At 58.6% G+C, this 23,580-nt stretch overlaps 2 protein-coding genes across 2 annotated transcripts in view; both read left to right on the forward strand.

Moving 5' to 3' along the window:
- Window positions 1-621: 621 nt before the first annotated feature.
- Window positions 622-13,837, forward strand: Rdh13 (retinol dehydrogenase 13). Its single transcript, XM_005341561.5, has 7 exons — window positions 622-809; window positions 4,326-4,444; window positions 5,500-5,655; window positions 9,523-9,627; window positions 11,030-11,242; window positions 12,031-12,132; window positions 12,850-13,837. The coding sequence occupies exons 1-7, from the start codon at window positions 745-747 to the stop codon at window positions 13,110-13,112; spliced, it is 1,023 nt and encodes a 340-aa protein (XP_005341618.2). The 5' UTR covers window positions 622-744; the 3' UTR covers window positions 13,113-13,837.
- Window positions 13,838-20,924: 7,087 nt separating this feature from the next.
- The window catches only part of LOC101977354 (leukocyte immunoglobulin-like receptor subfamily B member 2), a 38,910-nt gene continuing 36,254 nt past the window's right edge, over window positions 20,925-23,580 (forward strand). The window contains exons 1-2 of the mRNA XM_078033290.1: window positions 20,925-21,342; window positions 21,533-21,568. Coding sequence (XP_077889416.1) covers window positions 21,309-21,342; window positions 21,533-21,568 — 70 coding nt within the window. The 5' untranslated portion in view covers window positions 20,925-21,308. The remainder of the gene's footprint in view (window positions 21,343-21,532; window positions 21,569-23,580) is intronic.

Raw genomic sequence — 23,580 nt, forward strand, 5'->3', positions numbered from 1 at the left:
CCCTCCTCCCTCTTCCTTTTTCCCTGCCCTCTACTCCATTGTTCTTTAATTTCTTTTTTCAGGTCCCACTTCTCCTTTTAGAATTTATTCTTTCTCTCTGGCTTTCCCATGTAAGGGTAAGCCTGCAACCGTTGACTTCCTGGGTCTGGCTTATTCCACTAGCATGATGTTCTCCAGATCTGGCCATTTACCAGCAGAGACATAATTTCCTTCTGCTGTATGGCTGAGAGACTCCACTGTGTGCGCACACATTTTTATCTATCTATTTTGAGCACAATCTAATTTCATTCATTTATCCTAATTAGGTATAACATACTAATTTTATTTTTTAAAGAAATTTTTAATTCTTTAATTTTTAAATATTTTTTAGATGTCGATGGAGCTTTATTTTATTCATTTAACACACTAATTTTAGATGAGGAAACGGACCGATACCCACAGTCAGTCACAGTCTGGCAACTGTAGCGGCGCCTTTTTGTGGCTTGAGCGTGACGTCATTGGATCCGGCGTCTAGCCCCGCCCTCAGCCCCGCCCCCGCTCCTGAACCACCATTCCCAGCGGTCGGAGCGCTGGGGGCCCGTCCTCATAGGTCGCGCCCTGGAGGCCGAGGCCACGCCCCGGACCGCGCCACGCCCCCTGCCCAGTTCCGGGGCCGCGGCCTGCGGGGCTGCACGGCCGCACGTGGGTAGCTGCGCTGCGTGCTGGTTCTCGGGCCGCCTCGGCGGAGCCCGCTCCTCGCCGGGCATGAGCCGCTACCTGCTGCCGGCGTCGGTGCTGGGCACCGCGGTGGGTGGCGCCGTGCTGCTCAAGTGAGTATGTGCCGCTCGCGTGTGCGCGTCGCAGGCCCGCGGGCCGCTGGAGGCCAGGGAAGGCCCAGGAAGGGGCCCCGACCTCTCGGCCCCGGAGTCCCCGCTCCCCCTGGGCAGGGCCTTCCAGAAAGTGAACCGTAAACCAGGGCCGCGAGCGCGAGTCGTCGGTCCAAGGTCACCCAGAGCAAGGGCGGGCCGGGTCCTGGTGCGCACTTGGGCTCTTTCCTTCCGTATTTGTGATTGGGAGTTCAGTCATTTCCCCTGTCACCTGCTGTCTAGACCAAAGAATTAAAGAAACAAACAGAATTGTACAGCTCATAAACGAAAGATCCGGTTAAAGGAAGTTTCGTAGACGTTTATTGCCTTTGTCTCTCCCTTCCTCCCCTCTTTCTCCTTTTCCTGCGAGAATCGGGACAATACTGACTGCAGAGTAGTGACACACCACAGGGACCGCGCCATTCCTTGTTAACTAGGGGAGTCGGGGAGTGGGAAGCTTCCTGACTCAGGAACCCCACTCTTCCCAACACCTTGTGCTTGGAACCCTGTTTTGTTTTTTCAGACTGTCATTTGGAAGCTGTAGGGTTTGATCCTCAGGCTACATTGTCGCCATCCCTGTTACTGACTGCTTGCTGTCTGCAGGTAGAAAAATGTGGAAGAGTGGCACTCCTGGATACATACCAGCACTTTTAGGATAGATGTCTAGAAGAGGGTGGGAGGGAATGCACACATTTATGGATTTGACACCTAAGACTAAGTCACCATCCTGGAAGGTTTAGCAGACTCTCCTGTGAGTAGTTGAGTAAACTCTGGGTATTATTGTTAAAAAATAATAGTAAATTGTGCTGGGTATGATGGCACAAGCCTGTAATCACAGCTGTTAAGGGGGCTGAGGCAGGAGGATTTCAAGTTCCAGGGCTGCCCGGGCAATTCAGCAAGAGACACACACACACACACACACACAAAAACAAAACAAAACAAAACAAAACAAAAAAACCAAAAAAAACCAACTCAATGAAATCAAAGGGAAAAGAGTGGTATTTTCTATTAATTTGTGTTTCTTTTAGTTCCTGTGAAGATAGCCCCTATTCGTAAGCTCAGCTATTTCCAGGCTTCCTCCATGTTCCCCTGCCCAGGGTGCAGGGGTCCAGAGGGACAGAGGTGAACTGTGCAGGGCTTTGTGCTTTGACAGGGCTGCAGCTTTCGCAGAGTTCTGAACAGATGAGTGACGCGTTCTGAACCGTGCTCTGGTGAGGTCTGTCTGGCCAGGATGTGCAGGACAGGGTGGAGGGACGGGAGCTCTGTGAGGATGAGTGGCAAGGGTGCTCCGAAGGTGGCTGGGTGAGGCTGACCGTGGGGAGGTGGCGACACTGGGCTTGCTGGAGGTGGGCTGGTGTTGACAGTGTGATGAAGGGTAACAGGTGAGGTCCCTAGTGGAGTCGCATTCATAAGGTGGGGCTGGAGGGTGTCGATCGGGGAGTTGCTGTTTAAAGGGGGCAGAGTTTCAGTTTCACAATGAAAATTGTTCCGGACATGAGTGGCATCGTTTTATGATCATATTTGGTGCCACAGAACTATCCCCTAGAGAAGTGGTCATGAAGGCAAATTGTGGGTGTGCTGTGTACTTTTACACAGAACCAAAGCCAGAAAAATAAAAGTGAAGGTGAGAAGAAACAAGGGAAGGAACAGACAGCCTACTGCAGTGCCGGTCGGGTTAACTGGGGCCGGCGGGAGGAAGACTTCAGAAATTAAAAAATTTGAACCACAGAAGTATATTTCTTACCCAAAAGCAAACAAGTAGATCTGTTGTACAGCATGGTGGGTGTGGTTAATAACAATGTATGTATTTTTAAACATTGCTGAGAATAGATTTTATGTTTACTCACCACAAAAATAAGTACATGAGGTGATGTATATGGGCACAGGCTTAATTTAGCCATTCTGTAGTGTGCACGTTTCAAAATATGCTCAACATGATAAATACATATAGGCTTTATTTGTCAAATAAAGTATATCCGCATAAAACAAGAATTTACTGTGTGTGTGTGTGTGTGTGTGTGTGTGTGTGTGTGTGTGTGTGTGTGTGTTATTTTTTATTTTTTGGACCAGGGAATAAACCCAGGGGCACTTAACCACTGAGCCATATCCCAGCCCTTTTTGCATTTTATTTAGCGATAGGTTCTTGCTGAGTTGCTGAGGCTGGCTTTGCACTTGTGATCCTCCTGCTTCAGCCTCCCAAGCAAGAATTTACTACATTAAAAAGATAAATAAGGGCTGGGTTGTGGCTCAGTGGTAGAGCACTTGCCTGGTATGTGTGAGGCCCTGGGTTCGATCCTCAGCACCACATAAAATAAATGAAACAAAAGATTCATTGACAACTAAAAAAAAAAAGAAAAAGATAAATAAAAGTTTAGGTTGGTAGTGTGGACCTGGTGTGGCATGGTCAGGTAATCATGATGGGCTGTGGTTGGTTGGCCTGCGGTGGCCCCGGTAGCACATGGGCTGGTTTGAGATCATCGACCCTGTCACCAGACTGACCTGGCTTTGAGTCCTGACCCTTTCTGACTGTGAGGGCTTTGCCTTTCCCACCTCCTGGGGTTGCCAGAGGTACCTGATCAGAGAATCTGTGTGCGTGGCTCTGAGTCCCCCTCCATCTCAGCACGAGTCCCTGGGTGGGGGGCAGTGTTTCCCTGAGCACGCTCCGTGGTCCGGGCCCTTTGGAAAGCTGTGCTGTGGCTTCACTCGGGTCTTTACAAAGCCCAGTTGAGGTGTCTGAGGCGCAGGGCTGGGTCTGCAGGCTGTGACTCCTGGCCACACCCGGCCACTGCCCCTCCTGGTGAGTAGGTCCGATTAGAACCAGTGGCAGCGCGTCTTTACACATTGCCTGTGGCTGCCCTGTGTGCTGGCGGGGGAGGGAGAGCCTGGGCCAGGGACTTAATTAACTTACACAAAACTCAGCCTCAGGTGGCTGGTAGCAAACTGTAGGATGGCCTTCCCAGTGTGGACGAGGGTTGTCTGGCCAGCCCCCTCCTGCGCATGGTGGCTTGCTCCTGTGCACTGTGGGGGTGGCAGGCGGAACAAGGCTCCTTTGAGATGGCCTGACCTGCCAAAGAGGACTGTGCAAGTGGGTCTAGTGAAGGGCCTTGAGATTGGAGTCATCCTGGGTTGCGTGGGAGACGGTGTCACCTCCCCTAGATGGCAGCCCAGTGAGACTTGTGACCTGCAGAACCGCAGGACAGCACTCTGTGGGGTTTTCACCCCTAGGTGTGTGGGCACTTGTTAGGGTAGGCACAGGACACTCGGGTAGTGCGTATTCATAACATAACAGCTCGCCTTGTGGAGGCCTCCTGGGCCCAGGCTCCAGGTGGACCCCTTGCTGGGACACCGCAGCGTTAGTGTGGTTTTTGTCTTTCGGTTGGTGTGAGCTCAGGGTGGACTATCTGGTACCACAGTTAGGGGCACATGGGGTCAGAGTGGACAGCCAGAACTGACCAGACTGTTTCTTTTCCTTGCCTTCAGGGACTATGTTGCTGGTGGGACTTGTCCCAGCAAGGCCACCATACCCGGGAAGACAGTCATCGTGACGGGAGCCAACACAGGCATCGGGAAACAAACTGCCTTGGAACTGGCCAGAAGAGGTAGAGGCCTGCCTACTTTCCTGTTTCACAGAGATTCTCACAACCAGTGTTCACGGCAGCCCGAAGGCAGCTGTGTCCACCCACAGCTGACCATCAATAAGATGTGGTCCAGCCATAAGTGGGCTGTGATCCAGCCTCAAAAGGAAGGAGATTGTGCTGGGTGTGGTGGCGCATGCCTGTCATCCCACTGGGAGGCTGAGGCAGGGGGATCACAAGTTCTAGGCCAGCCTCAGCAACTTAGCAGGCATGTTGGGGGCAGGCTGAGCAGTGGCCTGGTGCATTCTTCTTCTTTTTTTTTTTTTTTGTGCTAAGGATTGAACCCAGAGGAGCTTAACCACTGAGCCATATCCCCAGCCCTTTCTATTTTTTATTTTGACTTATGGTCTTTTCTAAGTTGCTTAGGCCTCGCTAAGTGGCTGCGGCTGGTCTTAAACTTTTGATCTTCTTGCTTCAGCCTCTTGAGTCCCTGGGATCACAGGAGTGTACCTTTTTGATAGGCAAGCGAGGTGCATTCTCAGCTTCTCCCATTTTCAACCTGCAGTGGGTGTGTGGGGGGAGACCCATGGCGAGTAAGGGCCACCTGCACGTCACACCACAGTCCACCCCTTCAACGTGCAATGCAGTGATGTTGAGGACATTCAGAGTCGTCACTACCTGTCTTAAGACACTCTGGTCACCCTGAAGTTTAGATACCTTGGTCGCTTCACCCATCCTGGCTGATGCCCAAGCCACCAGCCCTAGGAAGCCGAAGTCCTCCTTTGGTCTGTGGCCTCGCCTGTTCCGGGGGCTCTGGTCAGTGGCAGCGACCGATGTGGTGACTCTAGGGTCCCCTGCTCTCGAGGCAGTGCGTCCTTCTCTTTTTGGGCTGAGTAACCCCCGCCATAGGCTGGACCACAGTTTGTTCATCCGTTGGCCTGTGGTGGACACCCAGGTCCAATTTTGGCCATCGGGAGCATGCTGCTGTGAATACTGGGGGAGGGGGATGTAGCCTCTGTTTCTGGGAGCCCTGGGAGTGCTCTGTTTGCTCTATTTCCTCGTGTCCACCTGGGCTTCAGGAGGCCACGTCATCCTGGCCTGCCGAGACATGGAGAAGTGCGAGGCTGCGGCCAGGGACATCCGCGGGGAGACCCTCAATCACCGCGTCAGCGCCCGGCACCTGGACCTGGCTTCCCTCAAGTCCGTCCGGGAGTTTGCTGCGAAGGTCATTGAAGGTAGGCCGGGGACGCTGGCCTCGCGGGCCAAGGTCTGGGTGGCCAGTCAGGCCCAGCTCTGAGGAGCTGGAGCTGGGCAAGTCCTGGAGCAGGTTGCCCACGCGGCCGCGGACAAAGCCAGCCCCCTGGCCGCGGGCAAAGGCACCTCCTGTGGCGGCCCAGCCCGCAGTGGGTGTTGAAGTCGTACTTTACACTCTCATATTTACATATTGTTCATTTCAAAAGATTGGGGGAAAACTCGTGAAGAGTGATAGCTTCTGACATGAGAACTGTTGGGAACCTGTCACGGGCCGTGCACGCAGCTTGTGCTCCGTGTGCTCCGTGCGCTCCGTGCGCTCCGAGGTGCTGGGGCGAAGCTGCCCCCTTCCCTCCCCTCAGCTCTGCGGGAGCGGCCTGGCCAAGAGGAGTGAAGGTCCGCATTATGGTCGGGTTGTTTCCTTGTGGTGTAAGAAATGCACTCACCATAGAGTCTGTCAGATACCGAGGAGTAGGAAGAAGACCGCGGACACAGCTGCTCCACAGCCACAGCAGCCTGATAGGGTGTCAGACCCGCTGACAATCTGTAATTCCTGGTACAGCAGAGATGCTTAAAGACACACACACACACACACACACACACATCCAGCAGAAATGAGCACCGTCCTTACTTTTTCTCTCCTTCTTTTATACAGCAATGTTAATTAAAAGAAGGGGGAAGAAAAAACATCCTTTCAGCAGCTTAATCCTTACAAGCATGGATAAACATTCTCAGGAAAACTTTTTTTTATTATTGTTCAAAACATTACAAAACTCTTGACATATTTCATATATCTGATTCAAGCGGATTATGAACTCCCATTTTTACCCCGTATACAGATTGCAGAATCACATCAGTGACACATCCATGTTTTTACATACTGCCATACTAGTGTCTGTTGTATTCTGCTGCCTTTCCTATCCTCTACTATCCCCCTTCCCCTCCCCTCCCATCTTCTCTCTCTACCCCATCTACTGTAATTCATTTCTTTCCCTTGTTTTTTTTTCCTTTCCCCTCACTTTCTCTTATAAGTAATTTTGTATAACAATGAGGGTCTCCTTCCATTACCATGTGGAAAACTTTGTTTATGGTCACAGTGCTCCATATTTCTTATCAATTAACTTGTGGTTAGTTCTTCCCAGGCAAACACATGTATATATAAATTTTACACTTGGCAGAACATTCTCTTATCTTCTTAAGGCAGCAACAAGGACACAGTTCAAAGAGTTCATACTTTCTCATAGAACTCCTTGTTTTGCTAAGCAGAGCAAAACTTAACTGTTTGTGTGCGTGAGCTCACAATAGGGGACAGTTTCCGTCCATGTGGCGTTTTCTGTTTCTGTACGGGGGCGGAACCCAGGGGCACCTGACCACTGAGCCACACCCCAGCCTTTATCATATTTTATTTTGAGACAGGGTCTCGCAAAGTTACCTAGGACCCAGCTAAGTGCTGAGGCTGGCTTTGAACTTGCGGTCCTCCTGCCTGGCTTCCTGAGCTGCTGAGATGGCAGAGTGCGTCCTGACTTGTCTTGAAGTGGGTGTGCGTGTGTTTGGCTGAACCGAGTCATTACCAGGAGCCACGTCCCACTTCACCGTTTTGTGGTGGTGGGGTGGGGAGAGCATTTCAGACCTACTCTCTCTCTGGTTCTGGGGATGGAACCAGGGCCTCCCGTTGGGCCAGCCTTCCACCCTGAGTCCCATCCTCAGCCTTATACCGTGGCCTGGGAGCCCAGCGGGCCTCGTCAGCAGGAGTGCTGGGGCCTCGGGCCGGGACTTGGCATGTCCTGCTTTGGTCCTTCAGCTTGTCGTCCATTTTCCTCTGAATATAAGGCCGTGGGGGCTGTACCTGTCCTCCCCCTGCGAGCTGCACTGAGCCTCTGTTTGTCTCCTCTCTGGACTGGCTCTGGATGGGCTTGGCGGACGCCAGCCCTCCCCAGCCAACAGGAAGCCGCCCTTTAGTGGATGAACAGAGAGGACGGAGTCTCATTCACTTCACGGACATTTTCTGGGCCCAGGTTGGGTCCTGGTCAGCATGGAGATGAGTCAGAGCATGCCAGGAGCTCACAGAGCAGTGGGGAGGCAGGCAGTGCCGCTGCCCCGTGGGGGTAAGGTGACACGGGGTAGTGCGGGCGCAGTGGGAATGGACGTTTATTAAACACCTTCTTTGCACCCTTCATGCACGTGGCCCCAGCGGATTCCTCCAGGAAGCTCCTCTTCCTACTTCCAGCTGTGGACACTGGTTCCCAGCGCAGGCCTGGGGGCCGCAGAGCCCGGGCTGGCCACGCCCAGGACTGAGCTTCCCCTGAGCCTCTCATCCCTCTTTTGGGAGCTGATTAAAACGTCCTTTGTTCTGTGGGATCTTTGAGGACCGTGACATTGTGTCTGTGGCCTTGAGAGGTCAAGTGTCGGCCTCTTAGCGTCCCCTCAGATCACCCATCAGGGACAAGAGGCTTAGAACTGAGCGGGTGGCACATCTGTGTGTCTTAGGGCAACAAGAACGAGGTACAGCGAGGCACTCCCAGGTACAGGGGAGGCCGGAGGAGCCCCCGTCCAGCCCTAGCCCTCGGGCCCTGCCCGTGCCCCCTCCGGATCCGCGCAGGCCCCGTCTGGCCCCAGCCTCAGCTCCGGCCGGCTCTGGGCCTCCTCAGCAGCGTGTTCTCTCCTCAACCCGTCACTTCTGCAAAGCTCCCTCCGCGGAGCAGTCTCTGTTCTGGGTTTGGCTCCTCGCTGCATTGGGACGTCCATCCTGGGAAGGCGAGGACTTGACTGTCTTGTTCACCCTGAATTTCCAGGCCCCACTGGTAGGCTCAGAACGTGCCTGTCGCGTGAGTGACAATTACACGTCTCTACCAGGCAGGTACTATTATCCTTTTTAAAAAGGTGGAAACTGAGTCACAGAGAAGCTATGTGACTTGCCCAGGGTCACACAGCTGATGGGGAGCCAGGTCTGATTGCTGTCTGTCTGGACCCCAGCATGTGACCACCTGGGGACAGGTCTTTAAGAGGTCACCCTGTTACAGTGAGGTCATTAGGTGTCCTACCTGTAGCTGGTGTCTGTCCTCATGAGGGAAACTCGGGCACAGAGGGAGGCCGCCTGGGGACCGGGAGAAGACGTCCCTGCAAGCCGAGGGGAGGATGGAGGCGGCTCTCCCCCAGCCTCAGCAGCGCCAGGCGGTGGTGTCTGGCCCCTGGGTCTCCAGCCTCTGGAACCGAGACCGCAGATTTCTGCTCTTGGCCCGGCCTGTGGCACTTGGCCGCGGCAGCCGGGGCAGATGAACATGTGTGGGGAGCCCTGCTCTTCACCTGCTAAGGACAGGAAACCGAGGCTCCAGTCTGTCTGAGCCAGGTGCTCGGGCATGAGACTGCCACCCCCTGTCCCAGGGCCCGCGAGTGACCCCGAGGTCCCTGCAGGGAAGACTTGCGAGTTTAGACGGGCCTGTGTGCATGAGCGACCTGGTGCCGTGCCACACAGAGCCACAGCCTGGGCTGGAACGCCCGAGAGGAGCCCTCACTGGGGTGCAGGGGCCTGAGCCCGGTGTCCCCAGGGCCGCCCTCCCTCTGGACGCTGGGCCGAGCTCCTGCCTCTGCAGCTCTGGAGCTGCTGATCAGGAGTCCCCCTCTCTCACCCAAGTCACCCCATCTCAGCCTGAACCTGTTTCCCTTAGGAGGACCCCAGTCTTGTTTGATCAGGGCCCACCCTGATGACCTCGTCCGCATGGGGGTGGACACCTCTGTGGGGACCTCATTTCCAAGAGGCTGGAGGTGGACAGGAGTGCATGGGTACATGGCTAGCCCCGGGAGGGGTGGAGTCAGCCCTCGCCCTCATGTGTGTCCTGACCCCTGTCTTCCAGAGGAGGAGCGGGTGGACATTCTGATCAACAACGCTGCCGTGATGCGGTGCCCGCACTGGACCACTGAGGACGGCTTCGAGATGCAGCTTGGCGTCAACTACCTGGGTGAGCTCGGGGCGGAGCGCAGCACTGTGGCGGTTTTGCCCGGGTGACAGTGGGAGTTGCCTGTGCTGAGGGTCCTGCTGCAGTCTGGGGCAGCCAGGTGGCCCGCTGGGCGTCCTCGGCAGCTCCAGGACCTGCCTGTTAATGCTCAGGTGCTGGCCTGTCCTTCTCTGCTCCCTGCCCCTGGCCTTGCACCCTCTGTCCAGAGAACCATGTTTCCATCTGTCTGTCTGTCCTTCATTTCTGTCAACTTTCCATTATTCTGTGAGTCTGTCCATGTCACTCTTGATGAAATGCTTCTGTTTTTAGGGGGAGGGGAGGTGGCTGTTGGGGGGCAGCTGGACCCTGCACAGGCCTGCAGCTTAGGAGGAGAGGGGTGGGCCCCACGGTGCCCCAGGACTGCAGCTTAGGAGGAGAGGGGTGGGCCCCATGGTGCCCCAGGCCTGTAGCTTAGGAGGAGTGGGGTGGGCCCCACGGTGCCCCAGGACTGCAGCTTAGGAGGAGTGGGGTGGGCCCCACGGTGCCCCAGGACTGCAGCTTAGGAGGAGAGGGGTGGGCCCCTCAGTGCCCCAGGACTGCAGCTTAGGAGGAGAGAGGTGGGCCCCACGGTGCCCCAGGCCTGCAGCTTAGGAGGAGAAAGGTGGGCCCCACAGTGCCCCAGGACTGCAGCTTAGGAGGAGAGGAGTGGGCCCCTCGTGCCCCAGGGCTGCAGCTTAGGAGGAGAGGGGTGGCCCCCACAGTGCCCCAGGACTGCAGCTTAGGAGGAGAGGGGTGGCCCCCACAGTGCCCCAGGACTGCAGCTTAGGAGGAGAGGAGTGGGCCCCACGGTGCCCCAGGCCTGCAGCTTAGGAGGAGTGGGGTGGGCCCCACGGTGCCCCAGGGCTGCAGCTTAGGAGGAGAGAGGTGGCCCCCACGGTGCCCCAGGGCTGCAGGTTAGGAGGAGTGGGGTGGCCCCCTCTGTGCCCCAGGACTGCAGCTTAGGAGGAGAGGGGTGGGCCCCACGGTGCCCCAGGCCTGCAGCTTAGGAGGAGTGGGGTGGGCCCCACGGTGCCCCAGGGCTGCAGGTTAGGAGGAGTGGGGTGGCCCCCTCTGTGCCCCAGGGCTGCAGGTTAGGAGGAGAGGGGTGGGCCCCTCGTGCCCCAGGGCTGCAGCTTAGGAGGAGAGGGGTGGGCCCCACGGTGCCCCAGGGCTGCAGGTTAGGAGGAGTGGGGTGGCCCCCTCTGTGCCCCAGGACTGCAGCTTAGGAGGAGGGGGGTGGGCCCCACGGTGCCCCAGGACTGCAGGTCAGTGATGAGGCGCAGTCGCAGTGGGGAGGAAGGGACTCATGAGGTGCTGCTGGTAGCACCATTGAAATGGACGAGGTGCTGACAAACAGCAGTCACACGTTTCCACTGTCCTTCCTCAGGTCACTTCCTCTTGACGAACCTGCTGCTGGACAAGCTGAAAGCCTCGGCCCCTGGGCGTGTGGTTAACCTCTCGTCCCTGGCCCACGTCGCCGGGCACGTGGACCTCGAGGACCTGAACTGGCAGAGGAGGAAGTACGACACCAAGGCCGCCTACTGCCAGAGCAAGCTGGCCCTGGTCCTCTTCACCAAGGAGCTGAGCCGGCGGCTGCGAGGTACGCAGCAGCCATAGGCCTCCCCTCGCGGGCCTTGCCTCATGGGCCTCCCGCTCTGCCCCTGAGCCTGGCGCTCTGCACCTGAGCCGCTCCAGACAGGAGTGGAGCCGGCACCCCCACGTGCACTCCCACCGCGCTCCGTGCCGGTGCCTCCGCAGACTGACCAGTCCCCTGCTGCTCTGAGTGCCCTGCAGTCCCGCTTGGCCTCCGCCCTCAGGCCTTCCTCCCTGTTGATCCTGGACAGGCACTTGAGCCTCCGGGACTCTGAGGCAATAGTTCTCAGCTGCAGGGTCATGTGACAATGTCTGCAGACATGATTGTCACACCTGGGTGGAGGGCTGCTGCTGGCACCTGTGGGTGACACTGGGAATGCTGCTCGGCACCCTACTGTGCGCTGGGTGGCTCCCTGCAGCCCCACGCGTCCAAGGAGCTGGCTAGAAAGCCGCCCTGGGCCTCTGCTTCTCGCGGGCGGCGTCGGGGCCGCAGCGCCAGCCTCCCCGGGGCTGGCCACAGTGCTGGCACCAGACCCCACCCCACGCCCCTGCTCAGACTCTGGTGGGGCCAGTGGGTCAGTGCTGTGGGTTGTCACGCTCCAGGGGAGCTCTGCCCTGCAGCCATGTGACAAAGCTGCCTTGTAAGATGGAACCCTTGAGGCTGAGGCGGAGGTGACATGGGTTCCGGGCAGGAAGAGCGCAGGACGGGGACCCCAGGTTTGGCCCGGGCTGTGGCAGCCTGCCAGCTGGGGAGCGAGCTGCCAGCCTGCCCCTGCCCGTCCTTCTCTTCTCCAGGCACGGGTGTGACCGTCAACGCGCTGCACCCTGGTGTGGCCAGGACGGAGCTGGGCAGACACACGGGCATGCACAGGTCCACCTTCTCCAGCTTCACACTCGGTGAGTCCCTCCTGGTCCGGGTCTCTGCAGAACCCTCTGGCCCTGCCCTCTCGGCCTGGCCCAGGACCCTCCCTCAGGCGGTGCCTGGCGTTACTTCCCGACCCCCGTCTTTGTGGTATGCAGAATGAGCCCCTCTGCTGTTGACCTGGCCTGCCAGCCTCAGGACAGCCCCAGGAAGCAGCCGGGGTCCACTGACCCACGGGAAAGCCACGTCTTGAGGGGAAGCGGCCGAGCGGCCTGGAGTCAGGCTGTGCTCAGGGCCAGGCCAGCTTCCCCCAGCCTGGCCGAGCCGTGTGGGGACACGCCTCCCCTTTGAGCCTCCGTGTCCTCACCTCCTCAGCGAGGCCCCCTCAGTCCCTGGAGGGTTAGATGGTCCCACGGGGAAAGGCCATGTGCAGCGCCTGGCCCAGAGTGGAGCTGAACAGAGCTCCGTGCCTGGGGTCTGAGACCCTGGGAGCGACTGGGGTGGGCTCGGCCTCAGGAGCCGAAGCTGGGACGGCCCCAGATGCGTTCAGTGAGAGGAGGTTCTTTAAGGAAGGGTGGGAGGGTGAGGACGGGCTGAGGGAGAGAAGTGAGGCTCGTTTTCTGGGGAAAGGCAGGGGGCTTCCCGGGTGGACAGAAGCACAGGGCAGAGCCTGGAGGTGGGCGCTGTGGGACCCGAGGGCGGGGCGGGGCGCTGGGGTCCAGGGTGTGCCCTGAGTGCTGTGGCTGGTGCAGGGCCCATCTTCTGGCTGCTGGTCAAGAGCCCCCAGCTGGCAGCGCAGCCCAGCACCTACCTGGCCGTGGCCGAGGAACTGGAGGGCGTTTCCGGGAAGTACTTTGATGGATTCAAAGAGAAGGCACCAGCTCCCGAGGCTGAGGATGAGGAACTAGCCCAGAGGCTTTGGGCTGAAAGTGCCCGCTTGGTGGGCTTGGACTTGTCTCGTAGGTCCCCTGTGAGGGGACAGTCCCTGTCCAGGTCGCCTCTGGAGCAGGTTTGAAAGCCACTTGGGTCTCCAGGATGGAGCTTCAGGATCCAGGATGCTGCCAGCCTTGCCTCTATCATTCTCTGGGGGACAGTGTTGGCACCATGTGAGCCTCAAGAACGAGGGTGGAGGCTGCCATACCCTCGCCATCCTCCAGGGGGCAAATTGGACTCAGCCTCAAGACCAAGGGCACAGGCTGCCACACCCTCGCCATCCTCCAGTACCGGCCCCATGTCCATCAGCAGCTCACAGTGGGTTGAGCCTGCTGGGGGCTTGCAGGAACCACGAGCCCTGCTGACAGTGCGTGAGCTGGGCCATCAGAAGCCTGCCTCTCTTTGGGAATCAAACAGCAGGGAGGAGTGGTGCTGTGGAGAGGCACTGTGCCCTGTGTGCTCTGGGCCTGGGCGCTCACCTCATGTCGCCTGGCTGAGGGAAGGGCCAGGTGGGCGTGCCAGACCCCTCCACCAGGATGGCCTGGGCCCACCACCCTGCTCCAGGGCCCGCCTCGCTGATTCAGTCCTCTGTGGGGAGGTGCCAGTGAGCGCAGGACGACGGCTGTGTCCTTACTCCTTTCAGGGACAGACCCTCTGCCCTCGCTGAAGCCTGGGGTTCTTGTGAGACGTGTCAGAAATGGGGCGGGAGGGGCTGAGGCTGGGACGCAGTGGCAGAGCGCCCGCCCAGCACGTGTGAGGCGTGGGTTCCGTCCTGAGCACCACATAAACATAAACGGACAAACAAAATGAAGGTGTGGAGTCCATCTACAGCTAAAAAATAATAGGGGAAAAAAAGAAATGGGGTGGGGATTTGGGTGAGGCCAGCAAGGTGCTCGTGGGGGCTCAGACGTGGCGCGGCTCCTTAGAGAATCTCGGAAGCAGCGGTGCCACTTAGTGCCCTACCCCACAGAACAGGGTGGGGTGTGGCTCCGTGGTGGAGCCCAGGGTCAGCAGTGAGAGGGGCAGTGCAGGGACCAGCCACTGGTCACGGCGTCATGGGTGTGGTTCACGTTCTTTCTGGGCCGCGTCGTACCAGGTGGCAGGGGGTGTGCTGAGATGAGCTGGCCCTGGTGGCCCCTCCCTGTTCTTGCCCTGGGTGGTCCTCTCCCCTGGAGTGTGGGTGGGACCAGGGCTCATGTCTGGGGCTGGATGATGGACTGGGAGAGCAGGTCAGGGGCCGACGCGGCAGGCACCCTTGCCCTCTGGCGGCAGCTCTGAGGGAGCCGTGGGCTGAGCTGCTCTACGGAGAATCCACAACTGAGGGCCGCGCCCGACGGCTGCCAGGGACAGCGGACGTGGAGAGACCGAGGCCGGCCCACAGCCACCTGGTGCCCTGGCTGTGCTCTGTCAGAGTGAGGTGCAGGTCCAGCGGAGAGGAGCAGGCTGTTCCTGGGCACAGCCAGGAGCGGGGTGCGTGGGCGGCCACCCCAACACCACAGGCAGGTGGTGGGGCCCCTCGGGCTCCGTGGTCGTGAGGCGACTCCTGCAGTAAAGCCCCCTGCAGGGGCTCCCGGGGAGGGGGCTCTGGGAAGCCGTGGGGGCTGTCTGCATCATGTACCCTTGGCCTGCTGCCCCTTCCTTGCCTTCAAAACTGCCGTGGTGACCGAGTCCTCGGAAGCCGTCTCTGTTCTGACTCTGCCTCCGTCCTCCCCACATGAGGACCTTGCGGTCACTTCTAGTCCACCTGGAGAATCCGGGCCCATCTCCCTGTCAGCTGTCCAAAAACCTCCCTGTATCTGTATTTGGTCCCCCACTGGCCCCCCACTGGCCGTGCAGAGCAACCTTCATGGGTTCTAGAGAGGAGGACGTGGACACCCCTGCTACGCTGCCCCAGCTCTTCAGATTTTCCAATTCCTGTTCTGTTTAAGTTAGGCAGACTCGACGCCACCGGTGTTTGCCGTCTAACAACTGAAATGCACAGGTTTCTGCCACTTATTATTTCTACTCCTGGTGTCCTGGTAAGAGGGGCGATGGAATTCAGGTCATCCCAAAGCCCTCTGTCTCGGGGGTCATGTGTCCAAGTTATGGTGCAGCCTGGGCTACCAAGCTGCTGGTCACACGGGGTTTGTCTCACTGTGGCCGATTCTAGCTGCGAGTCCTCGTGACCCGCCTCCTCCCCCAGGTGCCACAGGCATCGACTCATTGGCATAGTGATAGCTCTGAGGGTCTCACAGACCCAGCTGCAGCCTGGAGGGAGATGAAAGATGGGAAATCTACCTGGGGGGACCCCAAAACAGCTGAGAGCAGACCCGTGAACAGCAGCAGATGAGGAATCAGCGGAGAAGATACTCTGGTGGTGGGCGCAGCACAGAAAGGGAGCCAAGTCCACCACAGACAGCTGGCACTGGGCGGAGCTGGGCACTGGCTACCTAGGGACACCCGGGTGTAGGTGACTGGTGTCAGCTGGCAAGCTCTTCGGCAGCTCTGCCAGTCGTGAGATGTCCAAGTGCTGTTAAGTGCACTGGCTGAGATCCCCTGTCCTGGGCCCCCAGGTCCCCTTCCTGGGACCCCTCCTCAGGTCTTCCTGGGCCCCCAGGACCCAGCAACTAGCGGTGAGTGCCTGGGACCTGGTGAGCCGGTCCAGCCCTTTGCCCAGCCCCTCTTAAGCCCCGCCACGGGTGTAGACCAGCTTCAGCATCCAGAGGTGGGTCAGGCCTCGGTTCTGTGACCCGAGTCTTCCTGTCTGACCATTGCCAGGCTGACCTCAGTCCAAGGCTGCCTCTGTCTTGGGTTGAACGGTGGCTCTTAAGGGGTGGTTTAGTCTGAGCCGCTGGCACCTGGGAAAGTGACCTGATGTGTGAAAGGCTCTGCCGATGTCATCCAGGACCTTGAGGTGAGGTCATCCTGGGTTACCTGGGCTGTCTGTCCAACAGCACGTGTCCTGAAAAACGACGGAAGAGGAGAAGACCCGGAGCAGAGCAGGAGGGCGTTGATGACGAGGGTCCCTGGGCCCCAGCAGCCGCGGAGGGAAGAGCAGATTCTCCCCAGAGCGGGTGGCCTGCTGACACCCTGACTTGGGTTTCTGTCCTCTGGAACTGTGAGAGGATAGACTTATGTTGTTGAAGGCACCAAGTTTGTGCGGTCTGTCATGGCAGCTTAAAAGCAACACGGCCTCTTTGGGGTCACCGTGTGGCTGTCAGGGCCATCAGGCTGCTGGCTGTTTCTGTCTCTGCAGTCTGATGGGGTCATCTGGGCTCATGTGCTCATCTAAAACTGCAAGAACTCCCCAGCGGACGCCAAGAGGGAGGGACGCAGGCGGATTTCCCAGCCTGATGGACACGCAGGGTGTGGGCGGTTGTCCTGTGCATTATAGGGTGGTTAGCAGCACCCTGGTCTCCACAGTCTAGATGCCAGTAGCCGTCCCCTCTCAGGTGTGACAGCCAAAATGGTCCCCAGGCATTGCCAGTGTCCCCTGGGGGGTGGATTACCTTCAGTTGAGAACCGCTGTATGGCAGGATCTGTGTCCGTTTCTGGGGATGCTAGGCAGATGCCCTGGAGCTGAGGGCCAGCTTGCTGTGGCAGGGCCTGCCCTCGTATCACCTGTGGTCAGTGGGGATGAGGGACAGGTGGAAGGTGCTGCTGAGAGGTGAGGTGGCTAGCACTGGACAGATTGCTGTGGAAATGATGCTGGGGATGTGGGGCAGGCTTCCGAAGGCAACGCAGACCTTACCTGAGAGTGACCTGGTACCCCAGAGCCTGGGACCTGGGAGCTGGTCAGGTGACAGGTGATTTCCAGTCTGTGACACACCATGAAATCCAGAGGTCTCCATATCACATAGAAAGGCACCTTTTGGATACTGTGGGGTGAAAGGTTAAAAAAAAAGATAAATTTAGGATTTTGCAAAATGAGAGAAAAAACAAACCAAAACCCAAGGACACACAACTTCTTTCCCTCCTGCACAGCAAAGAGTCAGCTAGTTAAAAGCTGCAGTTTGCTATATTGACAGAGGATTAAACATGTAGGAATAAACTGAACAAGAAATGTGCAACTCGTCCAATAGCACCAGTCTGGTTTAACAGAAATACTAGTAGGCTCCATCAGTCTTCATCTGCGGATACTGATCAAAAACAACACTGAAAGGGAGAATCCAAAATTCAATCTGTAGGTACTTGGCGGGGGGCAGGTCAGGCGGTGACCACATGTTTCACATTCTACATGCCCACCAGCAAGATAGAATGTGACCTTGGTCTCCAGCTCAGGGACACAGGACAAGCCGCCTGGGCCTCGCACCTAGGCTGGTACTGCTGTGACCAGCGCTGCCAAACTAACAGGTTCCTGTGAGGGGCGATGGGAGATTGGGAGAAGTCAACACACGCAGATCTTGAAGATAGGAAAGCTGCTCTCTGATGGAGAAGCAGGTCTAAGGAATCACTCCAGCAGTCTTTATTGTATATGTCTCTAAATCAGATTAAAGATTGTGCAAGCATTATTCTTTGTATTCATGAAAGTTACAGAGTTAGCAACAGTATGCAGCTATTTCCTCAGTTACATTGTACAGTTGCAACCTGTAATGTTAGGAGCATTGTGCAGCTCTCAAGAAAGTGCATTGTTTAAATCTACTAATTCGGGGCAGATTCAGGAGCAGCAGAACTGGTGAAATATTGTGGCTGTCTTAGCAAGGAAGTTCCTTCATTCCCAGGAGCTGCCCTGCCTGAGAATAAGGTCCAGGCTGATAAGACTCTAGCATGGAGGACATCTCCATAGCAACCAGGAATCCTATGCCTAGGCACAGAAACTTTCCCAGTCACCAAGGATGCCACAGCCGTGAAGTCATCAGGGACTCCAATCTCAGACACTGGTCTCCCAGTCACTGTCACCACTCTCCACATGGTATCTGACAAGGAACCAAGAAAGGAAACCTGCCTGGGGACCGCAGCCCTGGAGCCAGGCCACCCTGGGGCCGTTGGAGGGACACGAGGCTGCGTGGCACTGTGTGCTTCTCCAACCCACCCAGAGCACTCTCCGCCCAGCCTTTCCGTCCTGAGTATATTCTCCATCTCCTGAAAACCAGCCCAAAACCTTCTCCCCAGTCACCACCGTGGAGGCGCAAGGAGCAGCGTCTGGGTCCTGCTTCCCTGAGGCCCACACCGGGAATCCCCGCCCCTTTGAAGGCTGAGGCAGGAGGAGGGCGATGGAGGTGGGGGAGCTCAGTGGACCAGTGATTGCCCAGTGTGAGCCAGGCCTGGGTCTGATCCGCAGCACTGGAAGTTAAAAAGAAAAAGGCTGTTGGCTGGGGCTCTTCAGCTGAAGCAGTGCACCCCGGGGTGGCGAAATGGCAGTGACCCTTGGCCTTAATCATGAACTGTCCCCCACACCTAGATGCATGGAATGTGCCTCTTGCTGTCCCATCCCCCACCCCAACTGGTGCCCGACCACTGAGCCACACCCCGACCTTTTTATTTTTTATTTTGAGGCACGTCTGGCTAAGTTGCTGAAGGTCTTACTGGGTTGCCCAGGCTGATCTCAAACTTGTGATCCTCCTGTCTCAGCCTCCTAGGTCCCTGGGATCACAGGCACCTACTACCTGTGGTGGCCCTAGAATCCTTGTTTTTTGAACACGATTTTGCTGCCAAAAAAAGTATAAATGAAACACGAAAGGCCACAAAACAGAAAGCCAAGTCAGAACGAATCAGGCAACCAGAACTGTCCCCACAAAGCTGGCCCCTCAGTGGCAGGGGACCACCTTGGGCTGAGGCTGGGTCCGGGCCCTTGTGCAGGCTCTGCTGGCTCTGGGTTCTGTTAGGCTGCGTGTGCGTGGGCACCTCCCGTGTCCCACCATCAGTGTGGCTCCTAGGCCCCCTGGTCTCTGGTGATGACGTGGTGACGGGCAGGACCCACGGGCAGAGCAGGCCTGGTGGCCAGTCAGGGAGGGTCTGCACTCTTTCTTACCAGTCCCAGGACCTGAAGAGATGCCCCGCCTGGGCCCCTGCCAGCCCACTTCTGTCTGTGGAGCTGGGCCCCCAGTGGGCTGGGTGGAGGTGGCCCGTGTCCTGCCTCTGACCCTCCTGACGTGGCTCTGAGGGGCTGGGCACACCGTTGAGCCCTTCCTTCCTTCCCCAGGGAGGCTCCGGAGGGCCCTGGGGGGCCGTGGGCCTGCCGGGGCAGGAGGAAGTCTCCTGCACACCCCACTTCCCTTCCCCTGGGCACGTGCACACAAGGGTGCCTGGCTCAGAGGCTGGGCCTGTCGCCAGCTTCCCGGAACCTCCGTCCTGTCCTGGCCATGGCTGCCCATGCCACCTCCCCAGGGCCTGGCTCTTGCACCTGCAGAAGCAGCAGGGGCAGCGGGGGCAGCGGGGGCAGCGGGGGCAGCAGGGGCAGCAGGGGCAGCAGGGGTAGCAGACAGCTTGAGGGCTCCTCCCCAAGGTGGTCGGGACCTCCCTTCAGACTCCGTAATGTCCTTGGACTGTGAATTACATTCACATAATCTATAATTTATATTATGCTGGCACCTCAGCCTCCACTAGCAGCCTCCATTAGCGTCCTCCAACTGCTGGGGTGGAGACGTGGACAGAGGCCCAGGCTGGGGCCGGTGGAGTGGAGGGCGAGTTGAGAAGGGGGAGAAACCGCCGTGCAGTGTGAAGGTAAGGAGTGCTTCATCTTGTGGATGGTGGGAGCCGTTGCGGGGCCAGAGGAGGGACATCAGCAAGGACCCGGGCGGTCCCTACCCCGCCTGCTCCCTCTGCCTTGATGCACAGGCTCCTTCCCTCGTCTGGCCAGGGCCTCTTCTTAGGCTTCTGGCTGGAGGGTCAGGGCACTCTCCGCCTCCCGGCCCTTCGCAGAGACCTTGTGACCGCCCCATGAGGGAGGTGAGCTGCCCGTCAGAGCTGACAGCCGTTAGGGGCGCAGTCTGAAGCTGAGGACTGTCCACTCCACACCAGGGCCCTGACTTTCCCGACTCTGAGCTCCCGGGTTTGAGGGCTGCAGACGGTGAGGTTCCCACGGGCAGGGCCTGGGGCTGAGGCCGGCCTGGGCTTGCCGTGCCCTGAAGGGCTTGCGGGAGAACAGGGCCATGTGCAGAGGCGTCCTCCGTCTGGGTCTTCTGTGTTTACACGTATTAAATGACATCGTAAGTAGACAGTGTCGTGTTTTATCCTTCTGTCTGTGGAGTAAAAGGTACGTGATGTGAGTTACATGATTCACTGCGGTGTGAGGTACACGAAGGTGAGGTTCACCACGTCCCTCGGTAGGTCCAAAGCTCAGTGCATCCAGTGTGTCCACACTGCGGCTTGGCCATCCCCACTGTCCCCCTCCAGGCACCTTCATCGTTCCAAGCAGAAACTGTCCCTGTTAGACGCCAGCTCCTGTCCCCTCTCCCTCGCAGCCCGGGAGCCTCTGCTCCACTGTGGCCAGCATCCTGTCCTGGCCATGGCTGCCCATGCCACCTCCCAGGGCCTGGCTCTTGCACCTGCAGAAGCAGCAGGGACAGCAGGGACAGAGGGGACAGCGGGGACAGAGGGGGCAGCAGGCACAGCAGGGGCAGCGGGGGCAGCAGGCACAGCAGGGGCAGCGGGGGCAGGGGGACAGTGGGGGCAGAGGGGCAGCGGGGACAGAGGGGACAGCAGGGGCAGTGGGGTCAGAGGGGACAGAGGGGTACAACGGGGGCAGAGGGTGCAGCGGGGACAGCAGGGGCAGCGGGGGCAGAGGGGCAGTGGGGACAGCAGGGGCAGTGGGGTCAGAGGGGACAGAGGGGTACAACGGGGGCAGAGGGGCAGTGGGGACAGCAGGGGCAGTGGGGTCAGAGGGGACAGAGGGGTACAACGGGGGCAGAGGGGCAGTGGGGACAGCAGGGGCAGTGGGGTCAGAGGGGACAGAGGGGTACAACGGGGGCAGAGGGGCAGTGGGGGCAGCGGGCAGTGGATCTCCAGGAATTCATTCCCTTCTTGTCCCGCAGGGCCTTGGTGTTGGTGCCAAGCCTCTGGCTCAAGGGACACTCAGGTCCCCGGGGTGAGTTTGTGGCCAGCTCTGTGCGGGCAGAGTTAGGCCGGACTCTCGGGTCTCATCTGATGTCCTGTCAGGCGGTCTGGTCCCCGCGTCTGTTTCCCTGACCACATCGCAGAATTGTGAAACGGTGCGGTTGGCCACCCGGGGGTGGGGCTGGGGCCACCAGTGTGCCTTCCTGTGAAGGCCTCATGTGACATCCAGGCACAAAGCCTCTTCCCACAGACCCACCGTCCGTCCTTCTGGACTGTCCTGTCGTCTGCTGGGCCCAGCAGAGCCATGGCCAGCACCCTCATCACGCTGTTCTACCTCGGTGAGTTCTGGGAGGGACAGGGGCGGGAGGTGGGAGGGTGGCCACCTCAGGTCTGGCCTCTGGTCCTGCCCAAGTGGCCAGCCATCTCCAGCTCCGGCTGCAGGCCTGGCCCCTGAGGCCCCTGTGTCCAGACTAGTCTGGGCTGTGACGGGGCCTGAGGAGGAAGCCCCACTCTTTCTCTCTCCCCCAGGACTGTCTCTGAGCCCTGGAATCCAGGCCCAGCACGGTGAGTCCACCTCCCAGGCTCCCTGGGCCCTTCTTCTCTCCAGACAGCTCTGGCCAGTCAGGCGTGCTGCCCTCTGTGTCCTTGCTGTCACGTGGGCAGTGCCTGGTCAAGACGTGGAGGAGACCCCCTCCCTCCTGAAGCAGGGCCACGTCCCAGTGAGTTCAGGGGCAGCAAGTCTGAGGCTGACACAGCAAATAGGGAAGTGCAGGGCTTCGTCCAGACGGCTCATCGGGACTCGGGGACATCTGCCTAAGGGGGTGCAGGCCCGAGGCCAGACGTAGGTGAAAGTTGTGCTCTACCCTCTTCAAGCCGCTGTGCTCAGCAACCCGCTCTGCCTGGAGTCCTGTCCTGTGTTTCCATGGTGGCAGGTGCCATCTGGTGGTCACAGTGTCCTGGTGGTGCTTGTAACATGGTCCCTCAGCTCTGGAAATCAGTTTGTAGGGAATGGGGTCTGGGATGGAATGGCAGTGACAGAAGGGCCAGGACCTCAGGGTCACCCCAGGGCTGCAGCCCAGGGCGTGTCCCGTCTGGGCCTGGCTGCTCTTCTGTGTCATCCATGGTGTTTCTGGTTTGCTGGGATGAGGTTTCCAGTTTTAATTCTGAGACGGGGTCTTGCTGAATTGCTGAGGCTGACTTGGAACTCGGGCTCCTCCTGTGTCACCTCCCAAGCTGCTGGGGTCACAGGGGTGTGCCAACGTGCCCAGCTTGCTTCGTGTTTAAAGCCAGCTGTCGGGGACTGTGAACTCTGCAGACGTGTCACTGTGCTGTGTCCTGGGCTGGCAAACATCAGGAAGTGTGGCTGGAACTGACCAACGTGAAAGCCACGGACAGCTGCTGCCTTTCCGGGGTGTTCTTTGGGCAGCGTGCCAGGGTGTCTCTGGAGGTGTTGGGGCTCAGTTGTTGGAGCCGGTCCTCTCCATTTTGGGGGTGGTGACGGCAAGCGTGAGGGTGCTGCTGAGTTCACAATAAAGTGTTTAGAACACAATGATCACGGGGTGGCCGTGCCCATCATCCCGGTGACTGTGCATGTCTAGGCCACTCAGCAAGAGCCTGCCTCAAAGTAGAAAGTAAAGAGGGCCGGGATGTGGCTCAGTGGGAGAGCACCCGGGGTTCCCTCCCTGGGAACACACACGCGTGCGCACACCCAGGACTGAGCGCCTGGCTCGCTGTTCAGAGCAGGACTGGGAAGCCACCAGCCCTCAGGAGACACACGGAGACCGTCCAACCAGGAGCATGGAGCCTCCTTGGGAGCGTCTAGTGACCTTGGTGTGGCCGGCCCGTGGCCAGGCCTCTGAAGACTGGCTCTGAGATGAGTCCTCTCCTGCTTCTCCCGTGGATGTTCGTTTGGCACGTCAGCTTGTCACTGTCATTGCAGGTAGCTTTTACTGAGAGTCAGTCATGTTCTGGGCACCGCGTTGAGCCCATCCCATGCAACTGTCCTCCTTGGTTTGCTTTATCCCAACGAGGTCCTCAGCACCGACTGACAGTCTCCACCTTTATACCCGCGAGTGTGCGAGGGAGTCCAGGACCAAGCGCCTTCCTGCGGGGAGCCTGGTCCTGGTGCAGGCAGACGGCGTCCAGGAGACGCCCCGGCTGTGGTCAGTGTTGCTGCTGTGGAGAGGGGCGCCGTGGGGGAGGCGCTGGTGAGCCCAGGGGTGGAGCCAGCACCTCTGAACGGGGCGCCCAGGACGTGGTCCCTGAAGATGCAGCAGCAGGTCACACAGTGAGCTGGGGACTGGTTCCGGGAGAGGAGCGGCGGCACGTGGCACGGCTGTGCCAGGGGCCGGTGCTGCCCATGGCTGGGGCAATGGCACCACTGTGAGAGGGAGGGCCCTTCTAGTTCTCCCCTGGCCTGCCCCTCCCTGGGGAAAGAGGCCCGCGTGGCCGAGGGCTGTCTCCCCTCCTACCTTGGGGTCTCACCAGGAGCCTGAGACTCCTGGTCCACAGGCCACAAACATGCTGCGGGGTCCTTCCCCTGCTGCCACGGGCACATGCCTCCGTCACGACGGTGG

The sequence above is a fragment of the Ictidomys tridecemlineatus genome, chromosome 15 (assembly GCF_052094955.1).
Source record: "Ictidomys tridecemlineatus isolate mIctTri1 chromosome 15, mIctTri1.hap1, whole genome shotgun sequence".
Classification (NCBI taxonomy): domain Eukaryota; kingdom Metazoa; phylum Chordata; class Mammalia; order Rodentia; family Sciuridae; genus Ictidomys; species Ictidomys tridecemlineatus.